The sequence below is a fragment of the Olea europaea genome, chromosome 11 (genome assembly GCF_002742605.1).
Source record: "Olea europaea var. sylvestris chromosome 11, O_europaea_v1, whole genome shotgun sequence".
NCBI classification, from domain to species: domain Eukaryota; kingdom Viridiplantae; phylum Streptophyta; class Magnoliopsida; order Lamiales; family Oleaceae; genus Olea; species Olea europaea.
Window position 1 is genome coordinate 18520417 of NC_036247.1, and position 13087 is coordinate 18533503.

Consider the following 13087-nt stretch of genomic DNA (forward strand, 5'->3'; position numbering starts at 1 on the left):
AGGGCAAACGTAACCCTTTGTACTAACCTTTGGCTCTCCTTTACAGTGACTTTGACAACAAAAAGAGTATATTGTTTTTGTGGGCTAATGTTTAACATTTGATATAAATTTTATTATTCTTATTCAAGAAGATTGAAATATATCTCATGAGTAACGTATACCATGATTAGCACTAGTTTAATCGAAAATAAAAGTAATGTTATATCACCGCATGTTATTAGATTGATGAAGCAAGTGCGTTTTCATTCACTACACAATGAAGTTGTGAAACCACAGCCACCTATATTGGTGCTTTATCACTGGTGAATTATTTATATCTTATTGATTATTATTTGTCTTGATAAAGAAAAGAAGATTAATTTCCATTATTACAAAGTTGTGGAATCAATGCCGATGCTAATCACCCATAGATTATTCATATTTTATTGGTTATCACTTGCCTTGGTTACAAGTGAAAAAATATATATATAAAGAAAAGAAGATTAATTGACATTCTTCGCACGACAAAGTTGTGGGTCCCTACCACCTATGCTAATACTAATCGCTGGTGGAGGAGTGTCTCCCAGCCATGTCACTTCATCACTGCTTATGTCGACACGAGTCACTTTAGAGCTTCAGCCCAACATGTGTATATGGTATTCGCCTCAGACCATTGACGCCTTGACAGTGATGTGTGACGTGGTGGGTGACGCAAAGTGTGGGCCTTGGTTTGACCTGAAGACTCGTTACTAGAGGCGTTACAATTAACATTCAATCCCTTGAATTTACTAAATAACTTATTGTTATATCTAACTCATTCTTGATTCATTTTGTGTAATTTTGATTCATTTTGTGGGAGGGCAAACGTAACCCTTTGTACTAACCTTTGGCTCTCCTTTACAGTGACTTTGACAACAAAAAGAGTATATTGTTTTTGTGGGCTAATGTTTAACATTTGATATAAATTTTATTATTCTTATTCAAGAAGATTGAAATATATCTCATGAGTAACGTATACCATGATTAGCACTAGTTTAATCGAAAATAAAAGTAATGTTATATCACCGCATGTTATTAGATTGATGAAGCAAGTGCGTTTTCATTCACTACACAATGAAGTTGTGAAACCACAGCCACCTATATTGGTGCTTTATCACTGGTGAATTATTTATATCTTATTGATTATTATTTGTCTTGATAAAGAAAAGAAGATTAATTTCCATTATTACAAAGTTGTGGAATCAATGCCGATGCTAATCACCCATAGATTATTCATATTTTATTGGTTATCACTTGCCTTGGTTACAAGTGAAAAAATATATATATAAAGAAAAGAAGATTAATTGACATTCTTCGCACAACAAAATTGTGGGTCCCTACCACCTATGCTAATACTAATCGCTGGTGGATTTGTCATCTCATTGATTATTATTTGCCTGAATTATAAGTGGGAAAAAAATGAAGAAGAAAAAATTAATTGATATCTATTGCACATTAAGTTATGAGGTCTATTGCCACCTATATTAATACTAATCACTAGTGGATTTTTCATCTCTCATTGATTGTCATTTGCCTAAATTATAAGTGAGAAAATTAATTGATATCTATTGCACATTAAGTTATGAGGTCTACGGCCACCTATATTAATACTAATCACTAGTGGATTTTTCATCTCTCATTGATTGTCATTTGCCTAAATTATAAGTGGGAAAAAATGAAGAAGAGAAAATTAATTGATATCTATTGCACATTAAGTTAGGAGGTCTACTGCCACCTATGTTAATACTAATCACTAGTGGATTTTTCATTTCTCACTGACTGTCATTTGCCTAAATTATAAGTGAGAAAAAATAAAGAAGAGAAAATTTGTTGTCGTCTGTTACACAATAAATTGTGGGATTCACTATCACCTATAAACATATTAATACTTGCGAATTTTCATATTTCATTGGTTATTACTAGTCTGGATTCTAAGTGAAAGAAGAGAAAATTAATTGACCTCTGTTGCACAATAAAGTTTTGACATTTACTACCACCTATACTGATACTAATCATTTATGATTTTTTTTCATGTCTCATTCATTATCACTTGGCTCGATCATGTGAAAAAATTATGAAGGAAAGAAAGATTAATTGCAGAGGTTTAATCTCCAATTGGATAATGCTCAAATAGAGGCCACGTAACTCCCACTCCGCCACTCACCACGTCTTAAAATAATATTTTTTCTGCATCAACGGTAGACCAAAAAATGAATAATAAAAATTAATTTTCTTGCTATTATTACTAGCATTATTAAATACCAAATGCAATCATGCTGTGTGTGTGATTTTATTTAATTCAATTCAACATCGAACTCCAAGATGAATCCACCCTACACGAAAAATAGAAAAAGCTAAAAAGAAAAGAGAGTTCAATTTGATGAAAGAGACGAAATCATCGAAAAATAGTTTAATCATTTTTAGTGTGCTGCGTCCCTTTCTCAGGCCTCACTCAACTCCCCAAATGGTGGTGTATGCTGGCTGTTGTTGAATCAAGAATCTATTTCTTCGCAACCATTTTTGGATTTGATTTTGAAATTGGATTCATGTCTGCTTCAATTGATAATGAAGCCAATCAATTGAAAAGTTCCAATCTTTCCAAATCAAGATTGGCAAATCTCATTCGACAGTATTCATTTGATATATCNAATGAAGCCAATCAATTGAAAAGTTCCAATCTTTCCAAATCAAGATTGGCAAATCTCATTCGACAGTATTCATTTGATATATCTAATGCTACTATGCGTTATCTTAAGCTCAAAGACCGTTGCAAAACCACTCAAGTCTACGCCTTTACGCCTTCCTCCACCGCCACCTCCACCCCTACCTCCGCCGCCGTGGCCATAGCTACCGCCACTGCTAACAAGCGCCACCACCTAGAACAACTGCCCACATTGAATTCTATCCTGCGTGAATCGGTTGATACCGTCTTGGTATCCACGACTAAGACTCTTCTCCCATATGGGCTCCCAAGAACTGACTCTCTCGAACCCCGGATTGACCCTTATCTCAAATCCGAAGACTTTGTTCAGTCCTTGGCCGAACTGTACAGGAGGGAGAACAGTGGTCCAGATTCAGACAAGTCCCTTGTGCATTTAGAGCAGTATACTATGTCGCTTAGCAATGGCGATCCGAAAATAACCCGGAGGCGCCTTCAATTTGCTCGCAAACACGCCGTAGACGTGCACACAAAGGTTGTTTTATCGGCTTGGTTGAGGTACGAGAGAAGAGAAGATGAACTCGTGGGAACTTCGCCTTTTGATTGTATTGGAAGAAATCTTGAATGCCCCAAGTCGGCTTTGATACATGGTTATGATCCAGATTCTGTTTTTGATCACTGTCAATGTTCCAGGGCGATTGATTCTAGTAATGGAAATTCAGATATCAACTATATCTTGGATGGAAATGATCAATTTTCCAGTTCAGATTTGGATGAAATTGTTTGCTTTTGCATTGGCAAGGAGGAAGTTTACTGCAATCGAGGTAGAGTTGCCTCTCTTTCCAGACCATTAAAAGCAATGTTATATGGAAATTTTGTGGAGTCAATGAAAAATTCTATAGATTTTTCAGGAATTGGGATATCTGTGGAGGGAATGAGAGCAGTGAGATTGTTCAGTGAATCTAAGAAATTAGATTCTTGTTTGCCTAATGTTGTCATGGAGATTCTGTCTTTTGCTAATCGGTTTTGTTGTGAGGAAATGAAATCTGCTTGTGATAACTATTTAGCTTCATTGGTTTCCAACATTGATGAAGCATTGATTCTTATTGATTATGCTCTGGAGGAGAAAGTGACTCTTCTCACAGCCTCTTGCTTGCAAGTGATTCTTAGAGAGCTTCCAGGGTGTTTACATAATTCAAAAGTTATGAATATATTCTGTAGTTCTGAGGCTCGAGCAAGATTAGCTATGGTTGGTCATTCTTCTTTCCTATTGTTCTATTTCCTTAGTCAGGTTGCCATGGAAGAAGATATGACGTCTAACGTGACTGTAAACTTGTTTGAGAGATTAATAGAATGTTCAACTGAAAGGTGGCAGAAGGCACTAGCATTTCATCAGTTGGGTTGTGTGTTTCTTGAAAGAAAGGAGTTTAATGAAGCTCACCATTGCTATGAAGCAGCGGCTGAGATGGGCCATGTTTATTCATTAGCTGGAGTAGCACGCACAAAGTTCAGGCAAGGGCAGAGGTGTTTGGCACATGATATTATTAATTCAATTATATCAAAGAATAAATATCCAATGGGGTGGATGTATCAAGAACGGTCATTATATAACTCGGGTATGGAGAAGATATTGGATCTAAATGAAGCTACTAGATTGGATCCCACTCTTTCCTTTCCGTACAAATATAGAGCTGTTTCTATGGTAGAAGAGAAGAACCAGACTGAGGCAGCTATCAAAGAGTTGAACAGAATACTTCGCTTTAAGGTGTCCTCCGACTGTCTTGAACTTCGAGCTTGGTTCCATATTGCTCTTGAGGACTATAATGCTGCTATAAGAGACATTCAAGCCTTATTAACATTGGAGCCCAATTACATGATGTTTAATGGGAAAGTGATAGGCAGCCACTTGGTTGAACTTCTTGGCCAACATGTTAACCAGTGGAGTCCAGCTGATTGCTGGATGCAACTCTATGACCGATGGTCTTCTGTTGATGATATTGGCTCCCTGGCTGTTGTACATCAGATGCTGATAAATAATCCTGAAAAGAGCATTTTGTGGTTCCGACAATCTCTACTTCTATTACGGTAAAGTTGGGTGATTAGTTGCAATTTATGTCTCTTCTACCTGTAAATTATATCTTGTCCTGCCATGTTTTAAGACCTCAAGTCAACTAAGTAAGGTTATCCTGCGTAATAATGGCTCTATGGTACTGATAAAGTAGTTAGTTGAGGATGTTTTACACATGGCACATTTTTACTGATACTTTTATAGATCTGGCATATGCAAATGTGTTTGTTTACTGCCACGAAAAATGTTCAATTTTGCTGGGGATTGAATGGAATCTCATAAAAGGATTCATATGACTGGTCTCTAATTTATTGAAACTAATGTTTAGTTTTTTGTTCTTGGTCTTCATGGTCAAATGACTTTTTAAGTATAAATTCTGCTATTCATTGTCGAACTCTATGTGATTTGAATCAGGAACAATATAAGAACTCATTTATTGAATTTTATGATTCCTCTATTTGGTAGATCATATTTGCCTCGTCAACAGCTTTGGGCTGTTTAGTTATGGCATGGTCATGTGAAGAAATATAACTTGGACTGTATTCTGCAATCATGTTTCTGATTGATTCTAATGTATTACAACTGATTGTATTACGTTCTTTTAGTCATGACTTTGTACTGCTGGATTTATCAGATGATGTGATATTTTTTGTGTTAACAAAAACTTTTAAAAGTGTATCCTTTGCAAATGAAAGTACTTTCATCCTTCATTGTGATTGTTGACAGTATTGAGAAGAATAGCCACACTAGTTGAAGCATTAAGCCCCTTCCTTGTTTGTGGTGTCCCCTCTATCCGAGTGGGAATGAACAATAAATTAAAGCATTGAAAGAGGTGGAAACCTCCTAAATGTGCCCTAATATACATTTGTAATGTAGGCTTAATTGTCAAAAAGCTGCCATGCGTAGCTTGCGTTTTGCCCGAAATCATTCTAGCTCCTATTGCGAAAGGCTTGTTTATGAAGGATGGATTTTATATGATTCTGACTACCGTGAAGAAGCAATCACCAAAGCTGAGGAATCTATTTCACTTCAAAGGTCTTTTGAAGCTTTTTTCCTTAAAGCATATGCGCTGGCGGATACATATCTGGATCCTGAATCTGCATCTTATGTTATCGAACTCCTGGAGGAGGCACTTAGATGTCCTTCAGACGGTCTTCGTAAAGGACAGGTGGGTATAGATGCTCAAAAACTGTTCCTTATTGTGTGTAGCTGGATGTTTTTATTTATGCTGTATATGGTTACATTTTTGCAGGCTCTAAATAATCTAGGAAGTATTTTTGTGGATTGTGGTAAGCTCGATTGTGCAGCAGACTGCTATATGAGTGCCCTGAAAATAAAGCATACACGAGCTCATCAGGGTCTTGCACGTGTTTATCATCACAAAAATGATAAGAAATCTGCTTATGATGAGATGACAAAGCTAATTGAGAAGGCAGAAAACAAGGCTTCAGCTTATGAAAAACGCTCAGAGTACTGCGATCGAGAACTGGCAAATGATGATCTCAGTATGGCAACACAGTTGGATCCATTAAGGACTTATCCTTACAGATACAGGGCAGCAGGTACCTCAACTAACTTGTAATAATACCCATGGAGACATTTTTCCTCAATGATTTGGAAAAAACTATTGGAGTGTAAAAACTGAATTTTGCATATTTTTGTGATTTGTGCTATGATGCATGTCTTTGTTCTATTGAGTTGAGGTAATGGATGTGTGGAATGTGTCAGTAATCAGTGAAATTATACATTGATTTTTCGTCTTATCTTTTTATTTATATATTATGTTTTGGGCAGAGGGAATCACACTTGCGTGCACAATGGATATGTGGAATGTGCCTGCACTTCCACTTTTATCCTACACGTGGAATAACTCAGGGTTAATAATCAATCAAAATTAATCACGAATTTTTATTTTCGTTTTCTTGTGAGGTGGGGGTGGGGGAGGACCACTTCAGGGGATTATGTGAGTTACAAGGAAAAGTGAAATAGAAATTCAGTTCTAACAGCTAATCCTAATGGCACTCTCCTCTTGGTAGTTAGAATTTTAATGGCCTAAAGTTGTTGCCTGATAGTTCCAACAATTCAGTCATTTCACTTACTGGATCTTGATGTTGCAATGTGACAAATATTCCTAATACACAAAAGGAAGTATTCCCAATAAATTCGGAGTAGTCTACATGAATCCTTTTTCACCATTCCATTGGTTCATTTATTATGTCTCTTGGAAGATTCAACACGACCGGATATTTCACATCTAAATAGACATGTTAATATTTGGGCTACCTCTCCTGTTCTAACTAGTTTTACTGAGATCGCACCACTTCTGTGGTAGTAGCTTCTTTGGTATAAACCAGACATGTTCTTTCATTTTATCCTCAATTGGTGTTACCCCATTTATTTGCATATATGCTGCTCATATGTTTGATTGCTCTTCGTAGATGGCAACAAATCTATGTTACCATCCTCATTTTACATTCATCTTACTGACATTTAACGACTTGGCCTTGGTACCGTAAAGTATAGCAAGTTTACTATATGTAGAATTTGTGTTTTAACTTTTACAAGTATTTTCTCGTCACAAAGAATCCTTGTAGTGCTAGTGCATTTTTTTTTTAACATGCTCCAATCCGATGCATTGCATCCCTTTCAAGTCCTTCCCTGTTGTTAATCAAGCCTATATAACTAAAACAATCATTGTTTTGTATTAGTAATGTTCCATGGTGACTCTACTACCATCCTTGTTCCTACTTATACTAAAAGGACATCCTATGTAATCTATCTTACTGTTACTTAAACCTAAGTACTCCTCCAAATTTCTAACATAACGATTTAGCCAACCAAGTCTCGTCCACTGAAACTTTGTCACGACCAATTTACATACTCCAAAGATCCTCATATTAAATATATCTAGAAAGCCGATTCATGTCCAAAGTGAAAAGATAAGAACTCAATGCAAAACCTTGCTATTACTGCTACTATATCTCGTACAATCGATTTCCTCGCCATCCATATATATCCTTAATAATATTTATATACCTATAAAAATTCTTTTCCCTCTAGTATTCGACAGTGGGCACATTAGTTTTTACAAAATCAATAAAAACCATATGTAAACATTGTTTCCGTTGTCTATACATTTCCACCGCTGTTTCAAGTTGGTAAATGACTTGCATAACCCCCTGCCATTAACCGTAACTGTTTTCTCTGAGACCTGTGAATTACACTTTAATTTGGGCTCAATCACCCTCGCTCATAATTTCATAATATAACTCATGACCTTTAACACTGTGTAATTTGTACAATCTTCCTTTATTCTTATAAATAGGCAGTTAAGGCACCATACCGCTCTTTTTCCATTCAATTTGTTAGATGTTTCCTTTTTGAGATCTCGTTGAATAATTTTGCAACTATAAAACATGTTATCCTCTTCCTTTTTGTAATCTCCCTTACTTTGAAGACCCATTCTTCTAGTATAAACAATATATATAGTGTTGAGTTCGACAAATTTTCAATATGAGCACTATGTTGTTCATTAAATAATTTGTCGTAAAAATTCCTTCATCTTTAATTGAAATTTATATGGATCTCTACTTTCCTTCTGTCTTTGCCTAGATATCTTGTAAATACATTTTCTTATCTTTTTATTCCACGAAAAGAAAACAACTTCTTATGTATTTTAACATGGGGGTCATGAATCAGCCTCTTAGCTTACCATTCTAGTAACTTTACTTTTTTAAAAGCCTTTGTATATTCATATTTTGATAAGTTCAATAGTGTTTATCAGTTTGTCTTAACTATCGTTTGATCCTGGTCATTTCACCATTATGTTACCTTATTAGGCAACTTACAAATCTTTAGATTCTTCTAATACCTCATTCGCTATATTTCGTATGCAGCTATTCATCACATTCCACGGCATGTCACTGTTTTTGTCTATAACCCTTTTCCTTCAAGATATTATCGTTGAAGTTTTCCACTCTGTAGGTTCCACTATTCGAACTAAAACCTTTTCTTGCACTACTTTTTATATCTTAATAATTAGATTGAGACCATCAATGTAAAGACTTACTGATGTAGCCAAAGTAAGAAATAATCCTGAGAATGCTGGGAATTGACAATCACGTGTCTTTGATTAAAAAAGAATGCCGAGAATGGACGTTGATCAATGAAGTGGTTGATTCAAAGTTTAATATTGACCACTTGTTCCGTTATTGCGATGGTGCTTTTTTGCTGTGGAACAATATTCTGGCTTCTCAACATATGAATTGGGTGATGTCGAGGCACAAGAAGGATGTGTTCAGGGTATGGAGGAGAAAGTTTCGTGATAAGGATTACAAGCCTGTTTGGGACCTTATTTCAGGTTGCATTGTATATTGTATGTGGAGAGAAAGGAACAGCCGCTATTTTAAAGATCAAATACGAACAAGAGAGCAGATTAATTAATTATTTTATCTAACATTATATAGTTGGTTTAATGTTACGGTTAATAGTCATATGGAAGTACTTCATGTTGTTTCTTTCTTGTTTAATAAAATATTTGATTACTTATCAAAACATATAAATAAGAAGATGTAGGAAGAAAAATCTAATCTTAAAAATTTCAAATAGTCCTTCGATAATTAAAGTGCAAGCTAGTTAAAATTAAAAATAAGAAAAAAAATAAAATAATTTAGGAAATTGGCCAATATCCTTCCCTTCCATGTCTATCTTTAATATCCTTAAGAGCACAAATTTGCACCTCTTCCTCTCCAAATTTTTACATTGGCCCCACTTCAATTCTACCTTGCAAAAATTTTGATGGAAAATCTTTTGCTAGTATATTTGTAATTTTCATATATAATTGCATGCAAATTATGGACATTGCCCATCTCCATGACTTTGACCAGTTACCAAAGGGAATAAGTTTCCTTGTGTGCTCGAATTCCTTAGCCCACTCTGCTTGTCTACCTCATTCTCAAAATTAGTTCCTCATGCGAATCTTATTCATTTGCCTTTCTTAAAGAAGAGGGGAAAAGATTATCACCACCATTGAAGTACCTTGTCACCAACTCTATGACTACTGTAACCATGCATTGTTATAGTTGCCAATAAATTTCTTTTGTCAACTTGGATACTTGTCAATATAGTTGTGTGCCCTACTGTAACGGCACTTTTGCCTTTGGAGCCTCATAAAATTCAATACATAGTTGAGCTCTAGTATCAAACTGAGTGTAGCGAAAGCGAGAAATGATTGACCTTTGGTTCTTGAGAATGCTGGGAATGTGAATGAAGTCTCGTTGATTCACAAAAGAATGTTCAAGAATTGATATCCCATCAACTAACATAGATTCAAAATTGAATACTGAAATTGGATATAAAGGGAATTTGGAGCTCCAAAATCTATAAATTTTATTCCAAAACAACCAAAGAACCATCAAGCTGTAATAAGTGTTTAAATAGTAAACCCAAGGAAGAAAAACCTAATAAAAAAAGACTTAATTATCCTTAAGTAATTAAAGTGCAAGCAAATAAAAATAAAAATATTAAAACTCTATGTTACTTTAACTCGGGCACATGTGTCAAACGGGGTACATGTCTATGAATTGGATTTTTCCCCCCTAAAATCAAGGATATGGGGATATGATATTAGATGATCGATCCAAACTTCTTTTTTCCCTAAAATCAAGGATATGAGGATATGGCAGTGGAGGATCGATCCAAACTTTAGACGTAGCTACATTATGATTCTTAAAAACTTAATTTAATTTAGAAATTTATAAAAATAAACAAATTAAATTGCAAACTGTAATATTTCCTTTGGATAATATTTCAAATCTAGAAATATGAGATACGAAATTGAAATTATTTTAAATCTAACATGAAAATGACAAAAAATATATAAAGGATCCTTTACTTATTTTAAAAGAAAGCTGAAATGGACCTCAACCCTATCCTTATTGTGTCGTGTCTTGTCAAGTCGACACGGGTATTTCCTCCAAAATGGAGAGTCCAACCAACATAGATAAAACGAGCTAATGAATTGGCCAAGGTGGTGATCATTTCATGTCTCCATCATATATCTACCTTTCCTGCATTTCTGAACGTTATGAGGTGAGTCTCCTATTTTGGGCACATGCAAATACCAATTCATATATCAACCCTATTCCAAAATACTATTACCGTCTTCGTTTTGATCCCCTAAGCAACTTCTCCATTCTCTTTTATATCCTAAGTTAACATTTTCCTACATAATCGTTCATATCCTAACTTAACCTTTCCCTACGTCTTACCCTACATGACTGTTTAAATTTCCCGGAACATACTGCTTGAATTAAGTAATCCATATCAGTTTAATGCTATTGTTGTGTTGCCTTATTTAATCCAATTGTGGAGCATATATGTTAATATCTTTAATAGAGTCTTATCCTAAAAGCAAACTTACTACTATTATTCAACATTGATTGCGGTTGACATTTCGGCAAAGTTTGTTATGGTTTAATCAACAAGAATCAAATACAATACAAGTACGGAAGGAGCTTGTTTAAGAGTGCGACCTTATTTTTGAAACCTGTTTAATAATTATCCTACCCCATTTATATTCATTTTCCTGCCCATGTTCCAGAGTATATATCTCTTGTTCCTTAATTTGTTTTTCTTCCCTCATTTATTTTGAGACTTCTCATCTGCAATCTATATTGACTTTGGTCTTACAACTGCTAATTTAATTCTGACAACTTTCTTGCAAATGCCCCTTTATCCAAGTTTCTGTCGTAATTTTGTTATTCTGAAATAACTCCTTAACCTGCCTGTCCATTAGGGTGTGGGAATAATCCAAAGTGATGTCGCAACAAAATGTGCAGAATGATTCATGTCAAAGACTAAAATTTTACACCTGTCGAATCTACGACAACCCTCTCCTTGGTCCATAGAAATGACTACAAAGAAACATAAGCAGAATTAACATAACAAATCTTTAGTGCATTGTGGATGATTGTATTATCCTCTCACTGGTGTTGGCGTTCATGTATCTTATCCTTCTATTAAGAGAGGCCTAACAGCCTGGAGAAGCGTGTTTTTGTTTCTTTTTATTACCGCAATTCTAATTGATAATGTTTGCAAACTAGTTTCCTATACTTTTTTATATAAAGATGGAAATAACTATTGAAGCTGATTATTAGTCATGAGTACCCCAAAAGAAAAACAATTATACATAATTAGTAATCCAGTTTGAACTTAATGTGGGAGCAAAGAAAAAATTTAGGCTATTATATGTTGCACTACTTAATCTAATAGCTTAGGTTTTGAGAGAGGCACATGTATTCATCTAAATTGTGTCTTCAACACGCCCTTCACGTTTAGGTCAAGGTTCATTTTCTCATCAAAGGCCTAACACGTTACAATTTTTAGTTAATGGGTGGTGATGAGAATTGAACCCAGGTCTTTATCTACTTTGATACTAAGTTTAATCACTTGATCTAAAAACTTAAGGTTATAGAGAGGCACGTATTTGTCTAAATTGTGTCTTCCACAGTATATGTGCATGTATTGGAGAAACTATAGTAGATATATTTTCCCGCGACAATTTCTTGGAATAAAAATGATTTGGTGCTTCTTGGCCATCTTTTCTGCTCTAGGTTATAAGTGAGAATTTAAGAAAGTTCCAGCAGATCAAGTTTTGCAGAGTTTGTTTCTTTATCGTATACTAACATTTGCATTTGCATGCACCAGTGCTTATGGATGACCAAAAAGAAAATGAAGCAGTAGAAGAGCTGACAAAGGCCATTGCTTTCAAGCCTGATGTGCAAATGCTTAATCTTCGAGCAGCATTCCATGAATCAATGGGTGACTTAAGCTCTGCTCTCAGAGACTGTGAGGCAGCCCTTTGCTTGGATCCCGACCACAAGGACACCCTCAATTTGTATAATTGTGCAAGAACCCGAGCTGTGTCTACGTAGACGAGGTAATATTTCGTTCTGTGTGAAATGATGCAATGGGGCAATTTAATTCTGGTTTTGGGAGGAAGGAAAACGAAAATGTTTGAGCTTTTCCTACTAGTATTTGCTTCACGGAGAAGTTCAAGATGGTATTGGTGTAAAATGAAGGAACATTTGTAGACAAGAATATTGGAATGATTGGTAAAATAAGTTATCTTAAACTGGTGAGCATATGCTGAAAGCTGATTATTGAAGTGGCTAAGGAGACGACATTAATTCCGCCCATGTTTCTTTATAGGTCATATAGGGCAAAGGAATTTTTCACAGAGTAAACACACAACTCAGGGTGGACAGGTTCATTCTTGTGTCTATTTTTTTAATATATTGAGCTCGTTTAGAATTGTTTATACTTGGGGGACCCTTTTCATT

The 13087-nt window shown here is 35.2% G+C and overlaps 1 protein-coding gene across 4 annotated transcripts; it reads left to right on the forward strand.

The window, feature by feature from the left end:
• Positions 1–2301: 2301 nt before the first annotated feature.
• Positions 2302–13077, forward strand: LOC111403666 (ethylene-overproduction protein 1-like). Of its 4 annotated transcripts, none has more exons than XM_023032251.1 (4): positions 2302–4762; positions 5622–6307; positions 12453–12684; positions 12957–13077. In XM_023032251.1, the coding sequence occupies exons 1-3, from the start codon at positions 2493–2495 to the stop codon at positions 12677–12679; spliced, it is 3183 nt and encodes a 1060-aa protein (XP_022888019.1). In that variant the 5' UTR covers positions 2302–2492; the 3' UTR covers positions 12680–12684; positions 12957–13077. The 4 variants fall into 4 exon arrangements, with proteins under 4 accessions (XP_022888019.1, XP_022888021.1, XP_022888018.1 ...); XM_023032253.1 differs by having other exon boundaries at positions 2302–2626; positions 2711–4762; positions 12453–13077; XM_023032252.1 differs by having other exon boundaries at positions 2304–4762; positions 5622–5913; positions 5998–6307; positions 12453–13077.
• The last annotated feature ends 10 nt before the right edge of the window (positions 13078–13087 follow it).